The sequence below is a fragment of the Astatotilapia calliptera genome, chromosome 7 (genome assembly GCF_900246225.1).
Source record: "Astatotilapia calliptera chromosome 7, fAstCal1.2, whole genome shotgun sequence".
Taxonomy (NCBI): domain Eukaryota; kingdom Metazoa; phylum Chordata; class Actinopteri; order Cichliformes; family Cichlidae; genus Astatotilapia; species Astatotilapia calliptera.
This window is the reverse complement of record NC_039308.1, coordinates 37,470,442-37,493,150: the sequence shown is the minus strand read 5'-3', so window position 1 is coordinate 37,493,150 and position 22,709 is coordinate 37,470,442. Positions and strand designations below refer to the sequence as shown.

The 22,709-nt window shown below is 40.9% G+C and overlaps 2 protein-coding genes and 1 pseudogene across 3 annotated transcripts; 2 read left to right on the top strand and 1 right to left on the bottom strand.

Moving 5' to 3' along the window:
• Positions 1-434: 434 nt before the first annotated feature.
• On the top strand, positions 435-3,179 carry LOC113026147 (protein asteroid homolog 1-like). Its single transcript, XM_026174611.1, has 4 exons — positions 435-1,614; positions 1,721-1,925; positions 2,178-2,346; positions 2,425-3,179. Exons 1-4 carry the CDS (start codon positions 454-456, stop codon positions 2,690-2,692), a joined length of 1,803 nt encoding a protein of 600 aa, XP_026030396.1. The 5' UTR covers positions 435-453; the 3' UTR covers positions 2,693-3,179.
• A 4,956-nt stretch (positions 3,180-8,135) lies between these two features.
• On the top strand, positions 8,136-9,087 carry LOC113026151 (solute carrier family 25 member 46 pseudogene; annotated as a pseudogene).
• Positions 9,088-10,646: 1,559 nt separating this feature from the next.
• LOC113026144 (protein asteroid homolog 1-like) lies at positions 10,647-21,453 on the bottom strand. Of its 2 annotated transcripts, XM_026174609.1 has the most exons (6): positions 21,383-21,453; positions 15,300-15,430; positions 13,760-14,812; positions 13,449-13,653; positions 12,157-12,322; positions 10,647-12,076 (listed from the first exon to the last, which is right to left on the bottom strand). In XM_026174609.1, the coding sequence occupies exons 2-6, from the start codon at positions 15,339-15,341 to the stop codon at positions 11,461-11,463; spliced, it is 2,082 nt and encodes a 693-aa protein (XP_026030394.1). In that variant the 5' UTR covers positions 15,342-15,430; positions 21,383-21,453; the 3' UTR covers positions 10,647-11,460. The 2 variants fall into 2 exon arrangements, with proteins under 2 accessions (XP_026030394.1, XP_026030393.1); XM_026174608.1 differs by lacking the exons at positions 15,300-15,430; positions 21,383-21,453 and having other exon boundaries at positions 13,760-14,944.
• Positions 21,454-22,709: the final 1,256 nt, after the last annotated feature.

Sequence of the window (22,709 nt, the reverse complement as noted above, 5' to 3'; positions counted from 1 at the left end):
TGAGCAGCTGCAAATTTCAGTCGAGCTTCATGATGTCGATTATGGAGCTGTTGCTTCTTTCTTAGTCAGCACGCTCTCAGTCCATGGTTATATAACACTGTCTTCACTGTGGACGGTGACACTGGTGTTGCAGCAGTTTCCAGTTCATAGCAGGGTTGAGCCTTTGTGATGGACACTAAGTACCTTTGCTTTTTTAACAGAGCTGGAAAGTTAATGAAACACATTTGATTTTGCTCCACAGAGTGAAATGAAACAGAAAATCAAAACATGAAGATGAAAGAAATGAAACCAAAAGAGTAACATAGGTATGTTAGATTAGTCAGAAAAGGTGTGACTGGTTCTGTCAGTGTGGGTGTGTACCTGTATGATGTTCTAGCAGGTGTATAAATATCTGCAGACACAGAGGCATTAGCACAATAATCACTGCTCACCTTCACAACACTTTAAGGAATCATGGAGGTTTCAACCTTAAAGAAAATGATAGATGATTTGTGTCTCTATGAAGAGGTTAACATAGAAAAAACAGGTCTCATCATTGATGGTGCAGCTCTGTACTATTCTTTGTATTATACGTCTGATCCAAAGCTGGACCAGCGCTGTGGAGGAGATTATCCTGGATTCAAAGATGAGGTCTGTAACTTCTTTAAGACTCTGCAGGACTGTGAAGTCACTCCGTACATCTTCCTGGATGGAGGCTCAGATCCTGACAAGCACAAAACACTTGTGTATCGTCGAAAAGACACAGAGGAAAAAGCAAAGACAATAGCGACGACAAAGCCTGAGGATGTTGTACTAAAAGGATGTAACGTCTTACCACCTCTGGTAAAAGATGTCTTCATAGAAATCTTGAAGGAGAAAGGCATAGAGTTTAAACAGTGTTTAGGAGAGGCAGACCCTGAAGTTGTTTCTGATGCAAATCAGAAACAATGTCCTGTTCTGTCCATTGATAAGGATTTTTACATCTTTGATGTGCACAAAGGTTTCCTTCATCTTGACAACTTTGAGTGGAAAAGCAAAAAGGATGAAAAAATTCCTGCTAAGCTCTACACACGTTCAAAGTTTTGTGAGCATTTTAAATTGGACCCTGCTCTCATGCCAGTCTTTGCTTCAATAGCAGGAAATGATTATTCAAGATTAAAAGATAGAGGTAGGTTTGCAAATGAATCATCTTCATCTGGTGAGTACAGCATTAAAAGACTGGATGGTATGCTCAGATTTTTAACTAAAGCGAATCTGGATGGTTTGAACGACTCACAGAAGAGAGAACGTGCTCTGAGTCAAGCTTTAAATCATGTTGGTAAAAAAGAAAACCAAACTTTCAAACTCTCCATTCAAAAATATGTTCAACCAGAAAAACCAAGTTCTAAGTTGCCATCATGGGTGCGTAAAAAAGTTGAGATTGGAAAACTTACCACTTCCGTCATAAGTGTTGTGGATCAGAAGTCAATGATGCCTCCTGTTCTTGTGGAGGACTTTTCACAGCGCAGTAGTTACACCGCTGCTTACCCCATCAGACAGTACTTCTACAAACTGTTAACTAAAGATGTACAAGCTCTCCTGCCAGATTTGAGCAGTGATGAACAGAAGAATCTGCAACTACAGCGTCTGCATAAGGTACTGATGTTATTCATGAAATATGTGTTTAATTACTCTGACAGGTCATAAACGTGTTTCCGTGGTACATGTGAGCATCTTGTCTGTGTGGTACCTCTCTGTGCAGGCTCCTGAGGGTTTGCGTCGCAGAGTGTTTGAAGAAGCTCTGCAGGTTCAGACTTCAGCCTTAGAAAACATCCCCGACCAGCTGAAGCTGCCAGTCTGTGTGACTGTTTTCTGGTTTAACAACTTAAAGCTTGGCCAAAAAGCTGAAACTGTCCACTGCCTCCACGCCCTCCTGCTGGGGTTTGTGTGTGACCCCAATAGCCCAGGTTGGTCTCAACTTCTACAGTTTCAGCTCCATAAATCTGATTATTCTGTTTATTATTCACAGTCACCTTTCAGCAGGTTAGTCTCTCTGAAAGCAGTCAGCAGATGGACTGTAGAGTTTGTGTGACGTGTGTGACGTTTGTGTGATGTGGAAGCATCAGTGCTGATGCTTCCACATCAGCCTGAACAAGAAGACAAACTGCTGCTGGTCTCTGGTTCTGTGTCACTGAAACTTTGTCTTATCTTGTCTGTAGAGGACGAGTTTGAGAGGAAGATGAAAACTTTAAAGGATGAAGGTGTGAATAACTGGCAGCCCCAGCCCCATGTTGCTAAAGCTTTCATCCAATGGCAGTGCTGCATGAGGCAGAGCCTCCACCTGAACCAGCTGCTGTGTTCCCCTCTACCAGAACCTCAGTGTGCCCGGTAAACACCAGACCAATGATGCGCTCCACAGACGTTTAACACACTTCATCAACTTTAACTGAGATTTTGCTTTATCAGGCTTTACTGTGGACCTCTTCTTCATCGGCTGGCAGATGAAGACAAGATTGAAGAAGTACAGAAAACACTGAGAGGAGAAAAGAAGGAATTGTATGAGAACCTAAAGACTGTTTGTAATCCATATTCTGGAGAGGGATCCTCTCAGTCCTCTAGGGTTGAGGTTTCCTCTACTGACATGGAGTCCTCTAATGGGGAGTGGGAGACAAAAAAGAGGAAAAAAAAGAGGGGGGGAAGAAGAACAAATTGCAGAAAAAGAAGTGATTATTGAAATTGAATGATGTTGCTACTCCTGGCAGGAACAAAAGAGCTGCTGGTCAAAGGAGGACTATTACACAGTTCTTATTATTCACTTTGTCTTTATGATTAAACTCAATTTTTCAGGTAGAGGGTTGGTCAAATGTGATGCATTCTTCATGTAGGTAAAAATCTTTAGCAGTATGGGCTAAATATGTTTGATCCAGTTCAATAAACACAGAAATGATTTATAATTTTTTTGTTTGGGACTTCAGTAACCTGATTATCATTGTGTTGTTCACCGTTTGTAACAAGTAGTCATAAGTGGCAAAAGTACAGAAATTCTTTACATAAGTAGAAGTACAGATACCTGTATATAAACAAAATATATACAGGTAAAAGTTTAATTGCTGAAGCAACTTCTTTATTCAAGCAAAAGTGAAAAAGTAGCACTGCAATATACTCAGAGTATACTCAGATGGTATGGTAAATGGTAAATGGCCTGTATTTATATAGCGCTTTACTAGTCCCTAAGGACCCCAAAGCGCTTTACATATCCAGTCATCCACCCATTCACACACACATTCACACACTGGTGATGGCAAGCTACATTACTCAGAGTAATGAAGTAAAAAGTAGCCTGTTGAAGGACATTCTACTAGGATTTTTGTACAAAGGTAATTAAAGCTTGTATTATATTAATAGAATAATAAAAATATTATTACATGACAATAAATTGCTGTTCCAGTCTAAATCTGAATTCTAATGAATGTACTCTTTATTCTGTTATGTAGGACACAAGCATTGCTATAGAATTTAAATAAATAACACCTACCTCTTGGTGAGGTGTTGTTTGGGAGAGGATGACTTTGCCTCCAAACCTACACACTAAAATGAGAACAGTCAAGGGTTACAGTTGGATTCGGCAGCTGGGGGAACACAAATATCTGTGTAGTGGCTCAGCAATGGGAAAAAAAATACAATTCACAATATTTTTTCCCACACAAGCACAAGTGAGCTTCAGTAGATTTTCTTTGTGTGTATGATGTGATCAGCTGACCTGCTCCTCTTTGTGGATTTATACAACTGAATTCAACAAGATGTACACAGCCTGAAACTATCATGTCTGATGTCCCCTACACTGACAGTATACTGTTTATACTGTCTTTGTATTAGACGGTATAAAGTTGGAATTCAGTGAATGAATCTAAACATCAGCTTAAATGCAAATTCATCTCTCTTACACTCAGAAAAATAAAGGTGCCAACTGGAACCAAAACTGCCATAGAAGAACCTTTTAGTGTCACAAAGAACCTTAAAAACAATGGTTCTTTGAAGAACTATTTCTTTCAGTGGTTCATTAAAGGACCTTTAAGAAATGGTTCTTTGGGGCACCTTAAATGGTTTTTCAAAGAACCTCTTTTTTTTTACAATGGTTATTTGAAGAACCATTGTTAAAAAGGTATTTAAAGAACCATTTTAAAGAACCTATTTTGAGTGGTTCTTTAAAGAACCACTATAAATCTTTCAAAATAAAATGTATCATAAATTTAATTTGAGTAGGGTAAAATAAATACAGGCACATAGACATATATTAATGGTTTATTGCCATTTTGTCGTATACCAAAAAAAGGGCATTTTAATCCTCAGCACAACATCACTACTAATACATGTCACACATTAGTCATTTAAACAGTAATAATTAAATATTTCTACTACACTATAAATAAATACATATTAATGAGATGAGATAGCCTTTATTTGTCAGTTGCAGGTCTTTTGCCCACAACCAAGATGACAGACCTTGCCGACCGTACATAAAATACACAAACATCACATTGGGGAGACAGGTCAGCCCGGGTAGCGAGGAAAAAAAACATTGAAATGTGTAACACAAAAGGATAATACAGCAATGCACAGATATCAACACACCATAGCACAATAAACACAGACAAGCAACATGGGAAAGAGTTCCAGTGTGTACATCTGATCTGGGACCGCTACAATCTTCGACTGCGCCTCCAGCTGACCCGATGTCCACATCAGAGGGGAGGTAAGCGTTGGAGGTGGCGTGGGATCTGGGGTAGGGAGGGTGATGCGTCAGTGAGTGCTTATCAGTATCAGTATATGTATGTGTGTGCGTGTCCATAGTTCAGCTGAGACAGTGTCCTTCGCCCTGCCAGGCTAAGTCTTCCAGCCAACCCAGGTGGCCTTGCATGGAATGGGAAGGAACAGACTAAACACAGTCGTTATCAGGGAGTTTTTGTTCAGCTCCAGCCTTGAGCCCACAGCTGGCGCTGAATGATGGTAATTTGTCTTTTGCAACAACTCATGAGAATTTCAAAGCTGTTCTTTAACACTCCGACACTGGTCTCTCAAACTCCCGTTGAAGAACCGCGAGCTTGCCCATGATGGTATCAAACTTGCTGGTGTTGTCATTCTTTTGCTCAGAGAGCTGATTCTGAGAACTCACGACTGCAGTCAGCTGTTCCACAATGTAATCCAACTTTCACTCAAAGGTGTTATTCTGAGCAGGCCTCTCCTTGATGTAACCCAATATATGCTCAGAGGTGTTATTCTGAGTATTCACGGCAGCTGTAAGCATCTCCAAGGTCTTAACCATGCTGCTCTCAATGAGCCCATTCTGAGAAGTCGCACCTCGTCCCATCATTTCAATCCCAGCGGGCAGCCTTGGGGGGGTTTGAACAGCCGGTTCCGCTTTATTAATTCTCCGATAAGCCAGGGCGAAGCCAGCTCCAATCAGCAAGAACCCTGTTATCATGGTTCCGAATAGATAGATATCTTCAGCGTCCTCAATTGACAGTCTCGCCAGGCACACGACCCTCCATTCCTGCCACCCGTCCATCGTGTATCTGGCAGGGAAAGTCCCTCCAGGGCACTCGGGCTCTCCCGAGCCCAGACTTCTCGTTGAGAAAAGGGTGTCAATAGCATTCAGAGACCAGTTGATCAAATCCATAATTCTCTTTAGGTTTTATAAACAGGCTGTGAGAGACTGTTCTAGGGAAAGTAATACAAAAAAACACGAGACTAGACAAGGACATAAGAACTAAGCAGGGAAGATAAGGGAGAGGAGAGGAGAAAAAGTGTGTCCGCCTCCTCCGAGAGCAAATAAGGAAAACTACACTAGAATAACACAACAATCAATACATGTATTGTTTAATTAATAAAACATCAGAAAGTGATAAAACACATTAGAAATAGCAATAGCTTCATAACAGACCAATAAATCAACACATTTTCATCAGCAGATGTTTGCATGTTCAGCAAAAATATTTCAACAACTATTTTTTGAAAATTATCAACAAACGTCAGCCTTACGTTATTTACGGTAAGTTTCATGTTGGACTCATGGTCCTTTGTTAGTCCAGTTTAGGACAATGTCTCTGACATATGTGTCATATCAAAACAACCCAAACCTGCAGTTGTTTCAGTTTTTCACAGGTGTTTTGTGTCAGCTGGTCAGCCTCACTCAAGCGGACATCCATATCAGCCAACTAATGACAAGCTCCTCCCATGTGCTTCAAACACCTCCCACTCTGACACAAGGAGCTGAGAGAGAGAAAAGAGTCAATTAAGAAGAAGAGAGAAAAGTGAAACCCTCCTCAGAAGGTCTGACTGGCATACCTGCAGTCGACCTGTGATGGACTCCAGTTTGGCGTTCATCTCATCCCAGCGGCATCTGCACTCCCTCCCTGCCATCAGCCGAGCATGCAGGGTGCCCTAATGTCCCGGTCAGGCTGTACTGCTGGATGAGCCAAGGTCCCGCCTCTCGCCACAGCCTCTGAACACACAAACACAAATTGCAGATTTGTGCAGGAAGTGCAGAATTTGTTTTGCTATTCTTTTCTAAATCCAGGCTTGATCACGTGGAGGTATTTGGAAAAGTTTTTTGGCCACCTACCTGCAATTGTTGTCTTCCAGAAAGAAGGACTGGAACCCAAGTCAAATGTATGCGATATACATTCAATTCACAAGAACACATTATAAAACAAAGTCCCGTTCTTGCCTGATTTGAAATGAATTCTGCATCAAAACAGGGTGACAGAATTACAACGAGAGTTTGCAGCAAATGTGAGTACAATCCTCACTTCTTACAAGCCTGCTATTAAAGTTCTCCTGTATGCAGACGACTTTCCTGTTTTCAGGGCACAACTTGGATCAATGGCTGACCTGGGTTTTATCACAAGGGTGATAAATATATAACATAAGGTCTTAAGACTAAAACTATAATACAGATCTTAGTCAGTCTTAGAGATTTGATCCAGATGCACTATACGTGCCTGCTCTGTGGTTTTCGCCTCTGTCAGTGCGCCCCAGGGCAGTTGTAGCTACACTGTAGCTTACCATCACCAGTGTGTGAATGTGTGTGTGAATGGGTGGATGACTGAATGTAGTGTAAAGTGCTTTGGGGTCCTTAGGGACTAAGTAAAGCGCTATACAAATGCAGGCCATTTACCATTTTTCCACATCACTATTTAATACAGGAAGTAGGTGAACTAGGTCATCTTTTTTGTGAGAGGACCATATTAATGAAAGAAAACCTCAATGACATCATAGAGATCCCTAAAAACGCTCCAGCTGCTTCTCTTCCTCCTCATCCTAAGCTTCCTTCCCTTTGTCCTCGACTTCCATCCAATTGTAATTCAATCTAATTGTGTTTATCCCCATTTTGTTGGAGCTGTGAACAGAATTAGTGTGAACCTGAATTAATTTGTGCAAAAAAGAAAAATCGACAGCTTTTCAGCCAGAGGTAATCTTGTGATTTAAGCCGGCAGCACAAATAGATTTATGTGTTGATGCTACCTGCTTCAGCTCTACGACTCTTCTTAGTTTAATGTAAGATGGTGGATAAAGGAAATGTGCAAAGAAAATTTTACTATATTACAAAAGGACATCTATCTTGGTAACTTCAAATGACCAGAGCATAATTTGTCAACTAGTCTGAAAATAAGTTATACAGTAACAGTCAAAGACACACCTTCTCACGTGTCACATTTTTAACAATATTATAAATTTTAATATATTCGTTTATGTACTCAGCGTACGCAGCGGTCCCCAACCTTTTTTGCGCCACGGACCGGTTTATGCCCGACAATATTTTCACGGACCGGCCTTTAAGGTGTCGCGGATAAATACAATAAAATAAAACTAGTACCGGTACCGAAAAAAAGAAGATTTATTCATAACACACGTGAAAAGACCCAGGAAAACGAGTTAACGATAAAAACGATAACAAAATAACGCTGAAAACCGATAAAAACCCTTAAAACTATACATTTCACACCTGAGCCTCAACTCTTGTGGCCCGGCACCAAATGACTCACTCACGGTCCGAGGCCCGGGGGTTGGGAACCGCTGATTTAGAGCAATGATTAGCTGGATGTGTGTGTGTGTGTGTGTGTGTGTGTGTGTTTTTTTTTTGTTGTTGTTGTTTTTTTTTTAAATTGATCATTTGATCGGACCTGTGTTCCTCTCTCCATCTTCAGAGCGAGATTGTGCGGGATGAGTCGTCCTCTGGCCTGCTGGACTGCGTCCGTGAGGGTGTTGCTCGACTGCTGGGTGTCGGCGCACCTCACAGTCGTCGCCTGCTTCCTCTCAGATGCCTGCTGCTTCCCGCTGCGCTGCATGCCATTCTGCGCTATGCCGTGGCTACCTCCATCCAGCGGGTGGTGCTGTGGCTGCACCAGCGTAGCAAGAAGCAGCGGGCAGAACCATCCAATCCACTGGATGCCTACTTCCCCGAGCTGGCGGCATCTTGGGCGGGTTCTCTGGTAGCTGACGTGGTGTTGTTTCCTCTTGAGACGGTGCTACATCGCCTGGCTCTGCAGGGTACGCGCACCATCATTGATGCCACCGATGGAGTGGTCGCGGTGGGAAATGGCGGGAGCCCGCTGGTAGTGCCCGTAAACACGCAGTATGATGGCTTCTCTGACTGCCTGCACGCCATCAGCCGCAAGGAAGGCGGGGCTGGCTTCTACCGAGGTTTTGGCGTGCTGGTAGCCCAGTATGCTTTGCACGGAGCGCTGCTGGCCGCCGCCAGGACGCTGATGAGGGTGCTGCTGCTGGATGCCAAGGCCAGCTAGGTTGTTACTACAGAGACTGTTGTCATGACAACAGGACATTTCTCATCTTGTAAATGAGACGAAAAAGACCTGCTCGTGTGACGACATCAGCACTTGAGTCCTGTTACCTAGCAACCACTAAGAATCACCAGATTGTGTCACCTCCTCCCCAATGATGTCACTTCCTGCTTATGTTTGGACAAACAGTGGTGGCAGTTGTTTTCCTTCACGTAAACTGAGCATCACTTCCTGTGTTTTTGTTCAGCTCTGACAGCTGATTGGTCACCCACTACTGATATACAAACAAACATGTAAACAGATGTTTTTGTATAAAGTTGTAAAAAAAAATTAAAAAAGTTCAGTGTAGATTTAGACTAAATTATTTCTGATCGATTGGTCTCTAAAGCGATACTTGGATGAGATGAGCCTGGCTTTTCAAAATAAGTGTCTGTTTAAGCTGGTGTAAGGTGTAATGGTGTCTGTAAATGTTTAAATGTGAAATAAATCAATGTTAATTTGACATTTTTCTTCTTTTTGAAACATTTTTAAATGGATTAATTTGGATTATTTTGAAATTCAGCTTTTTAAGTTTCATAGAAGAAATTTCAAACTTTTCTGACTTATTTTGAAAGTTTTAAAAATGTGACTGCATCTGTGTCACAGCACTGTGAAGGTAAAAACTCCTGCAGCCTCTTCTCTCCTTATGTCAGGAGCAGAGATCTCCCTCAGCATGATAAGGGTTTCTTGCTCAGAGGTGGAGGACAGACATTTGAGACGTGAGAAAAACCATCACAGAGGATCCTGTACGTGTCACAGGTAGCAGGGGTACTTTCTAAAGTCTGCTTCAATGTTTTCAGCTGCAGATAATAACCTGACCGGTGGAGACTGCAGCGTTACTGGTTGTAATAACTGTGTTCTTCCACAAGGTGAAGCTGTTTACAGTAAGGTAAAGCATTTCCCTGTAGAGCCCTTAGTTCAGTTCGATTATATTTATATAAGTTTCCTAAAAGCGCTTTATATTAAAGTGTAACACACTGTTTGCTACTACAGCTACACATGTTTCTTTTCCAACTATTTATTTATGAGTGACTTATGTATGTATATATATGTATATATTATACTATTCTTAGTTAGTGTATTGTCTGTCTTGTCTTAATATTGGTTTAAAATGGAGCACTGTAACAAAAAATAATTTCCCCCAGGGATCAATAAAGTATTCTGATTCTGATTCTAAAGACTTTACAGTAATACAGAGAAAACATGTGGATTGACTTTTAATACAGATACTTTAACTGGGGTGAAAATAAGCATCTGTCTGAGATTCTCTTTATTTCCAAACAGGACTAAGGAGATGAGAGGAAAACATCACCAATGCTTTATTCTTAACCTCCAGCTTTATCTGGATAGTTCACATGGAACAGGAACAAACTCGTTATTGATCTGTGTAACTTTATTCAAAAGTAATTTGCAGAGTGCTGCGACATACAAGCAAAAGCCTGACAATAAATTCAGAAACTGACGGAAAAGTCTCTGAGAAACAGTTTCCGTTTATTCACAAATGAAATACGAATTTCAAGATCATAACGTATAAGGTAGTTATTTGTAGAGTTATTTGGTTGTAATAGTTATTTGGCCCAAAACTTGAGATAATATACAGAAAAATACATCTACATTTTTAAATATGTAAACTATAACACCAAGCTAAATCACTAAATGATCCAGAAAAACACAATAATGATAAAAATTCAGTATATATAATCCAGTATATGTAGACAGAAATAATAGTACTCTATCACAAGAAAAATTCTTTCAAAATCAGACATATTTTACAGTATTCATAATTTGCATTATATAATAAAATATACAATTATATTTAAAAGATTTTGTTGCAACTGTTGTGTTGCATTTGAAGAGAAAGATGTTAATGTTTTTGAAGTGATTTGAAAATTATTCCAGATTTGTGGACCACTGCATGGTCACACTGCAGGCACAAATGATAATTAAGCTGTTATAACAAACACATTAAATATCTTCATCCTTTCATGAACATTAAAGCATTTTCTTTATCTTAAAATAAGCTCCTTGAGCCGACTGTTGTGATTTGGGGCTATATAAATAAAACTGCAGTGAATTAACTTCCTGTGCTAATCATGTGTTGTTAGACAATACCTGCTAAATATGTCCACCTCGGTCTCTTGTTACAGCAAAGAACAAATAATAGACAGACTCTGATAAAACATTGATGTGTTCCTCCGCTTCCTCTCTCAGCTGCTGCTTGTTAGACACATCGTCCTGCTTTCTTCAGCTTCCGGCTGCTCAAAGACTCCTCTTCGTCAGCCCACTTTCATTCAGTTCAGTTATAAAACAAACCAAACCGATAGCCTGCTTCTATATTTCACTGGTTTACTTTTTCTTTTCTACTTAATGTATTTAATTTAGAGGTAGGGTCAAGTTTTATTCATGCATTACTTTCAGTTTTTAAAATGTCATCATGTTTATCCAAAAGACAAAAGCAGAAAAGAGGTGAGGAAGCCGTCGCTCCCGAACCTGCATCACTGCATTTCTCTGTGTTCTTAACTTTCATTGTCAAAGAGCATTTGTGTTGAATAGAAAACATCTGCTGTTTCTTTAAAATGTGCATTAGACTGAGAACGTCACCAGGTGAGTCAGACTATCTAATATAATAATGTAACACTGAAAACACCTCAGCTTTCTGTTTTTAACTCAGAATAAACTTGGCCAGTTTTCTAGAAATGAGATCTGCACCCTCGCGAGTTGGATAGATGTGGTTGCTCTCAATGAGACCAGGTTTTAACCCAAACATTTTCCAGTTATTTATGAAGCCTACATTGTTTTCTGGACACCAGTTAGACAGCCAGCAGTTAAACGATGACAGGCTTCTAATGATGTGAGCATTGGTTCGACTGGGGAGGGGACCAGAGAAACCTACAGAATCCGACATCGTTTTTGCAAAGTTACACACCGACTCAATTTTAGGTTTTATGACCTCCAGTTGATGATTCTGGATGTCGTTATTGCTGACATGAATTACAATTTTATCAAATCTATGTTCATCCTGAGCCAGGAGTTTCAGTTTAGCCTCAATGTCGCCTGCTGTGGCCCCTGATCTGTATGTGAGTGTAGTTGCTGGAATCTCTGGGTCCACATCTTTAAGAACAGAGTCGCCGATAACCAGAGTTTTTTTCCGTGCGAGTAGATGAAAAATGGTCTTTAAATCCTGATATAATTTCTTCTTTTTTCCTCTCAGTGTTTTCAGTAGTTTTTCAAACGTCTCTTCATCTGCCAGCCGATGAAGGAGAGGTCCACAGTAAAGCCTGACAAAGCAGAAAATCTCAGTTAAAGTTGATGAAGTGTGTTACACATCTGTGGAGCGCATCATTGGTCTGGTGTTTACCGGGCACACTGAGGTTCTGGTAGAGGGGAACACAGCAGCTGGTTCAGGTGGAGGCTCTGCCTCATGCAGCACAGCCATTGGCTGAAAGCATGAGCCACACGGGGCTGCCATTTCCTCCTGATAGCTGCATCCTTTAAAGTTTTCATCTTCCTCTCAAACTCGTCCTCTACAGACAAAATAAGACAAAGTTTCAGTGACACAGAACCAGAGACCAGCAGCAGTTTGTGTGGAAGCATCAGGAACTCTGACTACAGTCCATCTGCTGACTGCTTTCAAAGAGACTATAACCTGCTGTAACATGCAGGGAAATATCCTCTGTATAAATAGTCTATGTGGACCCACTTCCTTAACCATAAAGAATGTAATTATGTAGATAACTGTAAAATTTAAATGTTCAGACTTAACTGTCTTTGTGAAACTGTAACAAAATGCCAATTTATAAGAAATACAGCTAATAAACTATGTTTCACAGAGTTACAGCAGAATAATGAACGCTGATTTCCTTTTTGTTCCTTTCAATCAGCAGTGGGACATATTGGCTTGAAAACAGTGTGATGCTTGCAGACCTGTGACTTTCATTCAGCTGTCTCTAAAACCATCTCTCCAGTCTGAGAGACAAACTAAGCCTAATCTAACTCTGCTCAGGTTATGATGTCATGTAGATGTCTACTTTATTAGCAAAATCTATGAAATATAATGTATAAATATAATGTATAAATATAATGTATTTTCCTCCTCATTCAATGATATTATTACTTACATAGTAATAGTAGTGGTAGAATAGTTACTTGCATATTTCCACAACCCTCCATCCATAATCACATACTGTGTATGCAACCATTGCATGTAGCGTATTATCTTACTTATTTTGTATTTGTTTATATTTTATTTGTATTTTTTTCAATTTTTCTTCTGCTATCCGTACCTGAGCTGAGGTAATGCACAAATTTCCCCACCACGGGATCAATAAAGTCTTATCTCTCTTATATCATCGAGGTCATATTGGGACCACTTAAACTGAAACATGCATCTCACCTTATTTCACACTTTTATATTATTTTTGATGCTTTTTGGGCTGAATCACATTTAGATGTTCCTAATAATTAGTCCACTTCAATGACAGACACAAAGAGAACAAAATAAACAACAACACTAATTAGGAGTGAAAACAATAGCAGGCGTATCACAAGTGTTACTAATAAAGTAATGAGTGAAAATACTGATTTACACATATTTCCATGTATTTGCTAGTAAAATATCAGTCATGTTGCTCAGTGAGCTCAGAGACTTACCTGGACCATCACGATCACACACAAACCCCAGCAGGAGGGCGTGGAGGCAGTGGACAGTTTCAGCTTTTTGGCCAAGCTTTAAGTTGTTAAACCAGAAAACAGTCACACAGACTGGCAGCTTCAGCTGGTCGGGGATGTTTTCTAAGGCTGAAGTCTGAACCTGCAGAGCTTCTTCAAACACTCTGCGACGCAAACCCTCAGGAGCCTGCACAGAAAGGTACCACACAGACAAGATGCTCACATGTACCACAGAAACACATCTATGACCTGTCAGAGTAATTAAACACATATTTCATGATTAACCTCAGTACCTTATGCAGATGCTCTAGTTGCAGTTGTTTCCCTATGGATGGGACACGTTTGTCTTTGATCTCTTCTCTATCCCTGTCATATTCAGTGCACATCTGACCTCCAATTAACAGTCCATAGAAGTACTGTCTGATACGGTAAGCAGCTGTGTAACTACTGCGCTGTGAAAAGTCCTCCACAAGAACAGGCAGCATCATTGTCTTCTGATCCACAACACTTATGACGAAAGTGGTGATTTCTCCACGCTCAACTTTTTTACTCACCCATGATGGCAACTCAGAACTTGTTTTTTCTGGTTGAACATACTTTTGAATGGAGAGTTTGAAAGTTTGGTTTTCTTCTTTACCAACATGACTTAAAGCTTGACTCAGAGCACGTTCTCTCTTCTGTGAGTCGTTCAAACCATGCAGATTCACTTTACTTAAAAACCTGAGTATACCATCCAGTCTTTTAATCCTGTACTCACCAGATGAAGATGATTCATTTGCAAAGGTACCATTGTCTTTTAATATTGAATAATCATTTCCTGCTATTGAAGCAAAGACTGGCATGAGAGCAGGGTCCAATTTAAAATGCTCACAAAACTTTGAACGTGTGTAGAGCTTAGCAGGAATCTTGCCATCCTTCTTTCTTTTCCACTCAAAGTTGTCAAGATGAAGGAAACCTTTGTTCACATCATAGATGCAGAAATCTGCGTCATGGGACAGCACAGCACATTGGTTCTGATTTGCAGCAGAAACAACTTCAGGGTCTGCCTCTCCTAAACACTGTTCAAACATGATGTCTTTCTCCTTCAAGATTTCTATGAAGACATCTTTTACCAGAGGTGGTAAGACGTTACATCCTTGTGGTGCAGCGTCAGGCTCACTCTCTGCTATTGTCTTTGCATTTTCTAGTCTATGCTTTAGACGCGAATGAAGAGTTTTCTGCTTCTCTGATCCTGCAGCTCCATCCAAGAAGATGTATGGAGTGACTTCGCAGTCCTTCAAAGCCTCAAAGAACTTACAGACATCGTCTTTAAATCCAGGATAATCTCCTCCACAGCGCTGGTCCAGCTTTGGATCAGAATTATAATACAAACAATAATAAAGAGCTGCACCATCAATAATGAGACTTGTTTTTTCTACTTTAACCTCTTCACAGAAACACAAATCATCTATCATTCTCTGTAACTTTAAAATCCCCATGATTCCTTGAAGAGTATGAAGGCGAGCCGTGGTTATTGTGGTTTTGCCTCTGTGTCTGTAGATTTTTATATACCTATTAAAACAACATATAGGTACACACCCACACAGAAACTGTCACACCCAGTTGAACCACATATTTTAGAAGCTTAAGGTTCAAATTAGTTGGGAGCACCTTCACTTAATTATAACAGTGGTTTTGTTAGGAAAACAGTTCTGTATACCAGATACTAAATTGGTTAACGTCAGCAGCTAACATACCTAGCATAGCTAACCATTATTGTTAGCGCAACATTAAAGCTACAATGACAAGTAGCAAAAACAAAACCGTAAAAATGTTGTAATGAAAATGTTTTACCTTTTCCAACAGTCCCAGAATCCAGAGCTTTGCTGTCACCATCCATGAGAAAGAGTTTTTTCCCCTTAGAAAGTTCAAGGCCCACAGCTGGCGCGTTCTAACGTCACTCCCTCTCTCTCCTTGTCATTTGGCTCGAAAGACATATTAATAAATTGCTCAGTGACGAACAAGTATTCAGATCATTTACCTAAGCAGTGTGCTTTGCCAAAACTAAACATTCTACATACAAAATGTTACATTATTATAAGTATTGAATGAACATATGCATAAGTGTGTTCATTACATTGACATTTTGAAATTGTTATTTACTTATTTTATTTTATAATTTGACTTTACATACTGCTGGGTGGTTTGTAAAGTTCACAATAACCAGTATTATCATTATGCTACATTTTCTAATATATGTATATAATATTTTCAAAAGTAATGTCTTGAAGCAGAAAATAGTCATTCTTAATTAAAATTGAAAACTTTGAATGTGTCTAATTTCCCCTGAATGGATTGTTAATTTAAAATGGCCTGTATTTGTATAGCACTTTTGTCACAGTCCGGGGTCGTATGACCTTTTGTTTTCTTGTATTTTGATATTCATTGTTTATAGTTAGTCCTTTTGGCATTAGGTCCTGGGTTCCTTAGTTGTAGTTATTATTAATTGTTTATTAGGTCTCCTTTGGGTCGTCTTCCCATGTCTTAAAGTTCCCATTGTTGTTTATTGTGTCTTATGTGTCATGTTTCTGGTCTGCCTGGTTAATGCTGTCATGCCTGTCTTGTCAAGTCCAGTTTTCATGTCGTTGTGTTTTAGTTTACATTTCCTGTGCATCATTATGTTCATCCTAGTCAGCTGTTTCCTCATGTGTCTCCACTTCCCCTCATCACCTCATGTGTGTATGACATCATTGTCAGGACGTCTGCCAATTTTCCTCATTCCATCTAGTCACAGTCATAGTTTCACATAGTTATGCTTGGTGTTTCATATTTTCAGTCGAAATAAAGGCTCGCCTCCAGTGTCTGCTTTTGGGTCTGCTCTAACAAACACACCGGCACCATGACAACTTTACTTAGTGCCTATGGACCCCAAAGCGCTTTACACTACATTCAGTCATCCACCCATTCACACAATGGTGATGGCAAGCTACATTGTAGCCACAGCCGCCATTGGGCGCACTGACAGAGGCGAGGCTGCCGGACATTGGCACCACCACCAGTAGGCAACGGGTGAAGTGTCTTGCCCAAGAACACAACGACCGAGACTGTCGGAGCCGGGGTTGGACCGGCAACCTTCCGATTACAAGACGAACTGCCAACTCTTGAGCCACGAAGTTATTCACTCTCCATATTCATAAATGTCTTAATAATAAATTCCATATTCTATTACCATATCATTTGTGATCAGTGGGTTTGCAGGGTTGGGGTTTGTGTGTGTGCGGTGGTGGGGGGGGGGGGGGGGATCTTTAGAACCTAGATAGCTAAGGATAAGGAACCTTTTATTCTTTAAAGAACCATTTGTAATAGCTGAAGAACCATTCACAAAATAAAAAGGTTCTTTGACATATGATGGTTGTTTTTTTTTTTTTTGTTTTTTTTTTTTCTCCCCTGTCCCATTTGGTTCTTTAGCCATCAGAATTGTTGTCTGAAGACCAACAAGGATACCCAATGGATTTACTTTGCCAAATGGATCATCGTGGCATTGCCGTATTGGTCCATTTGGTCGATCTTTGTTTTTATTATTTATTATGTTTTATTTTCAGATGTTACAGACGGGACAGACATGAGTGAGGGATAGGAAAGGGAGAAAGAAAGAGGAAAGAAAGGAAAAACAGAAGGGGAGAGGGACAGTGAGAAAGGGGGGGAGAAAAAAAATAAAAATCTCCTGGATCACCTGTTGAGAGAAGAATAGAAAACAAGCAAAAAAAAGACCAAAAAAAAAACAACAACAACAAAGCAACATACTAAACAACACCATCGCATTAATCTAGCTAAGTGTAAACAGCAGTAAATACTAAATATTCAATGTTGTTGTGCAGCACGCAGGACAGATGTGCTTCGAAGTAGCAGCCAAGAAAGGTGTAATTTGGGTCTACGAGCAGTGAACACCCGTGTGCATACCTGTGTGCATACCTGTGTGGATCAGCGCGCTTGTATTCCAAAGGTTTCTCCATGTAACGATCTGCTAGGGAGTGTGGGGGGGCCACAGCCCCGTCCTCCAGGGTGTGAAGCAGGTATGGAGGAGATCAAAACTCCAGACATCTGGAGGTCCCCAGAACACAAGAGACCATGGAAGACCAACAGAGGGGCAGCCGCGCCACTGTCCCAGTAAGAGCTGAGGAGAGTCCCAGATGAGGGCTCACTCAGCAGCCGCGGAGCAGAAGCCAGGGGGAGTTGCAGTGACGCGCCCGTGAGCTCCGCCGGCCGCCAGCTGTGCCTGAGTGACCGAGCCCCAGGCCGAGAGGCCGGGGGCACCCCACCCCCGAAGGGGCCCGAGCGAGCCCCAGGCTCCAGGCCCCGATAAGCGGCCGCCAAGGAGTGAGCCGGTGTGTACCTGGACGCCCATCCCCAGATACAAAGAACCACCAACGCACCGACACCTGAGGGAGTCCGCCACCGGCAGGGGAAGAGGTGGTAGGTGGAGATAGGCCTCCAAACCTTGGAGGGCCTGAGATGTCCCCAGAGAGGTGGCGTCTGATACCCAACCTGACATATAGACACAGACATACGGGCACACACAGACACAAACATCCATTCCCCCCCTCATGCTCTCATATGCACTCACTCCACACTCAACCAACGTGGAGACAAACATAAAGAGACGCTGTACACACGATCACACTCCCCAAGCGTACTCTACGAACCGGGTCTAGGTACCCTTGCCCCTGGAGGGGGGGGGAACCGCACCCAGACCCAGGTGGTGTTACCCTTTTCCCTGCGGTGGGGAGAGGCAGACCACTCCGACTCCGTAGCAGCAGGGAGGCCCCACACTCCAGACCGCAGTCGGACGGCCAACTCCACCTAGCCCTCCCGCTCCAGCAGGCCGCAGAGAATGGGGGTGGGAGAAGACTCCAAACCTCCCTCCACCCGCTCATTGTAGTGTTGATGCATGTGTGTTCTAAGGTGCAATTAAAACCCAGGAGGGCATGGAGCTACCTGCCAAGGAGCAGCAGGTAAGCACATAGTTGCAGGGTTGGGGTTTGTGTGTGTGTGGTGGTGGTGGTGGGGGGGGGGGATCTTTAGAACCTAGATAGCTAAGGATAAGGAACCTTTTATTCTTTATAGAACCATTTGTAATAGCTGAAGAACCATTCACAAAATAAAAAGGTTCTTTGACATATGATGGTTGTTTTAAGAATGATAAAGACATCTGAAGAACCATTTAAGAACCATGATTTTTCTGAGAGTACACTTGATGAATAATTGCAAGGTTGGTGGTTCGATCCCCCATCTGCCCAGATCTGCATGCCAGATATCCTTGGGTAAAATATTAACCCCATATTCCTCGTTAATGCATCCATCAGAGTATTAATGTTTGTCAGTTAGAGTCACCGTTAGGGAGAGGACTCAGATAGCCATGGAGTAATCATCTGAGCAATTAGAGCCTGGTGCGTGTGCCAAAGCTCGCAGTAAGCTCCACCCAGGCAGAGTGACAAGGGGGAGAGTAAACAACCATAACAAATATAGCCTCGCTGAGCCGGCCGGGCAGACACAGGGATCATGACAGTTAGAAAGCACTTACATAGGATGAAAAAGTGCTTGTATGAATGAATCCATTTACTATGTAACCTAAATCTGACCACGAGTACAGCAGCTGGACCTTTATCTAGTAGCACACTGTGCGACAAACTGCACACAAACAGTTTGTGTGTTTGCCTGCACTATTTCAGATAACTGGAAATTCTACTTAACTGCAGTAACAAAGTATTTGTTTCTTCCTACCACTTTAAATAGTTTCGGGTTCCTAGAACCTAAATGATTTGTATCTGTGAGGTTTCACCTGAGATTCTGGCATTTTGGACAAAATAAATTTATTTTAAAAAATCGATTTAGGATTTTAATGAATCGATATCACGTTATCCAAGCCAGAATCGATTTTAATCAATAAATCGATTATCAAAACCCACCCCTATCAGTAACTGATGAGTAGTCAGTAACTACAAATCGAATCAAATCGTGGATCGAATCGTTTTGGGACCTTGTGAATCGGAATCGAATCGATTCTAGAAATCAGTGACGATACCCAGCCCTGGTTACTGAGGCCAGTCACCCTGCAAGGACACAACTTTCCTCACAAGCACTGATTTACGATGTTTAATATTCTTTTTTTTTTTTTTATAAAAATTGTTAAAATGAGCTTAAGCTTTATTAACCCTTTAAGACCTACCATAGAACGAAGTCCACCAGAGCTTATATTATAGTTTTACATGTTGTAGTGCCATTTTTGGGAGCATTTCAAGTTGCTGTACACCAATACAACCATTATAGCCCAAATTTTAATAATATGTATGCATTAAGTGCATAGTAATTACATAAATTGCAAAAAAGTGCAAAAAAACTACAAAAAAAATTGAAAATCATTTTGCTTTTTTTAACATATATTTCTAGTTAGAGAAATTTAAGAGGCTTATCCTTCAAAACTGTAAATACAAAAAAGTTGCACAAAATAGTTTCCCACAACAGGAAATTTATTTTGAGTGTCTTCATAGTTTTATTTTTTAAATACACCAATTTTTATATACTACAGGAAAAACTCAAATAAGTATTATAATGCAAATTTGCAAATAAATTACATATGCATCAAAATAAACTATTTCCAGCAGTGCAATTTGACTTCTAAGCATCCCAGAAATGACACAGAAAGTCATAAAGTCAAACATAACTTTTAAAAACACCAGTATAGCCTTACAAGGCCCTGATTGTAAAAAACTACATTTCTGCAAAAATGACATCACTTCCGGTTTCGGGCAGGTCATGGGGGATATGCATAGTTCGCGCTGATGGACGTAGGAAGTGTTATGAACAGCTGATCGGATCGGCAAAGCCTGTTTCTGGAATATTATGTTTTTGTTGCTGCAAGCGCTTTTTATGCAATTTTTGAAAAGCTATATGTGGAAGGAAACCGTGTCCTAGGACAAGCTGATGGCATAAGATGTAAGTACAAATCCTCCGGTTTCATATGCAAAAAAAATTATTGCACTAGCTTACATGGTTGCAGTGCTACCAGGATTTAAAAATAGTTACGCAAAACGGAGCGTGCCCGCTCTGACCGGCTTTAAAGGGTTAACTGACTGATGGTGCTCTTAGTCAGATACAGCAGTAAGAAACAGAACAGGGAAAGTCAAATAGACTTGGTCAAATTCATGAATTTGACCATGTAGGCATCAGCATATTTTCACAAAGGGTCTTCTTATGGCCTCTGACAGCAGAGTTATCTCTGTGTTTGTGAGGTCCTGCTGGACCCTAATACAGCCCTTGATACTGTTAGGGGTGACTGTAGCTGAGGAGGTAGAATAGGTCATCAAAAGGTTGGTGGTTGCTCGGGTCTGCATGCCAAATATCCTTGGGCAAGATACTAAACCCAAGTTGCTTGTCGATGCATCAATCAGAATAAGAATCTGTGTGAATGTCTGTGACATGACAGATGAAATAACAAAATACACTTCAGTAAAGCCATTTACCATGTGGTTAACTGTGTTAATTTAACTGTGGTTCTTAAATATATAAAATGTGTCTTCTTTCCATTTAACACTTTTTTATAAACAATTGTATTTTAAAGTTCAAACATTTTAATAGAGACTTTAACTAAGGATTTTCTTTACAAATAATTATTTTCTTTAAATCAAAACCAAACATTTATTCACTAGTTTTACGATCCACCCAAGGATTTGGGGGTAACTATTTTTAATATTAAGTAACATAAATATGTGGGAACACTAACTGCACAAACAATTTATTCAAACTTAAATATTCTGTTTTGTCAATATAATTTTTTAAACTTAAATGCAGCAACTATTTCCCTAAGCGTAAAACATTTGCACAACTGAGCTTCCATAGTTCCAAATATATGTGCAGCAAATGTGAGCTCAAGAGCTTACCCATAGCCCATCTTGTTCAAAGTCTTCCTCACAGTGGAAAAGTGGATCGTACTTTGTTTGCTGTCCTCTCAGTATGTCACGCACGGGTTGAATGACTGCTGCATGCATTTTAAGGTCTACTAGGCACGCCCACCCTTGATTGCTCTAATGTGGGTCACTTAGCAGGGCGGCGCACACCAGGCCGCGCTTAGTTGTTGATTGCACCCCAGGTCTAATCAGCGACCTGATTGCACCCCAGGTCTAATCAGCGGCCATGCGCAAGCAGCAGCACTGAACAGGTAGAGGGCAGGAGGAGGAAGAGAGGAATAACAGCCACACCTACTAGGTCAGCGCGACAACTATAAAGTTCAGGATGAGGCTGATCATCACTTCATTAGTGTGGATGAGGATTAAGCATCCACACTAATAAAGTGTTGCAACTTTTCATCTTCCGTACATTTTTTGCCGTCTATCTCCTCCAACACCGATCAAAAACCATTCAACCACAATAACCCACATAGCTAGGAGGTCTGCTGTCGGCAGTCAAGTCGGCACTGCTGGCTGACTTCTGACATGATAAGACGTATGTCATCCAGATAGGTGCCAGGCCTAGCATAGATGGCACTGTCTATGTGATGGCATGCCACATCTGGCAAACCAGATCTGGGCCACCAAAGGGCCATGATTCTTTGTGGTTTGTGGGCCATGTGTAAGCACATTGTGTGGGCCAGATCCGGGCCATACCAATTTTGCTCTGTGGGAAGATTCCTCTTCTTTTGGAGATGACTGCTGTATTTTTCTAATTTTTTACTTTTATATTTTTTAAATTCTCATTCAACTTATTCCTCTTTCAACTCTAACTACTTCCACATACATTGACATACAGCCAGCATTCAAACTTTAAAATGAAGCCAAGACATTGAACTATTCAGCTCATATTTATCTTGTCAATATCTTTTATACTTTTTCTTCATTTCCTGTTAAAGTTTCATGCTTTTTAACATTTGTTTCAGAGTTATGGCACGGAATGTTGACAGTTAGAGTGAGAAAAGTCAACTGCTAGAGTGGGAGCAAGCAAAATATTCATCTTAAAATCTTTTCTTTCAACTGCTACTGTGTCCACAGCATTTGGTCTACAGCCATCATTTCACCCTCAAAATGTAGCCGTCAATGCCCTCTTTAATTGATTGGATTTATATAGCGCTTTTTCAAGGCACCCAAAGCGCTTTACAATGCCACTATTCATTCACTCTCACATTCACACACTGGTGGAGGCAGCTACAGATGTAGCCACAGCTGCCCTGGGGCAGATTCATCTAATGCTAGCAGTATTGTAATATATAGCTGT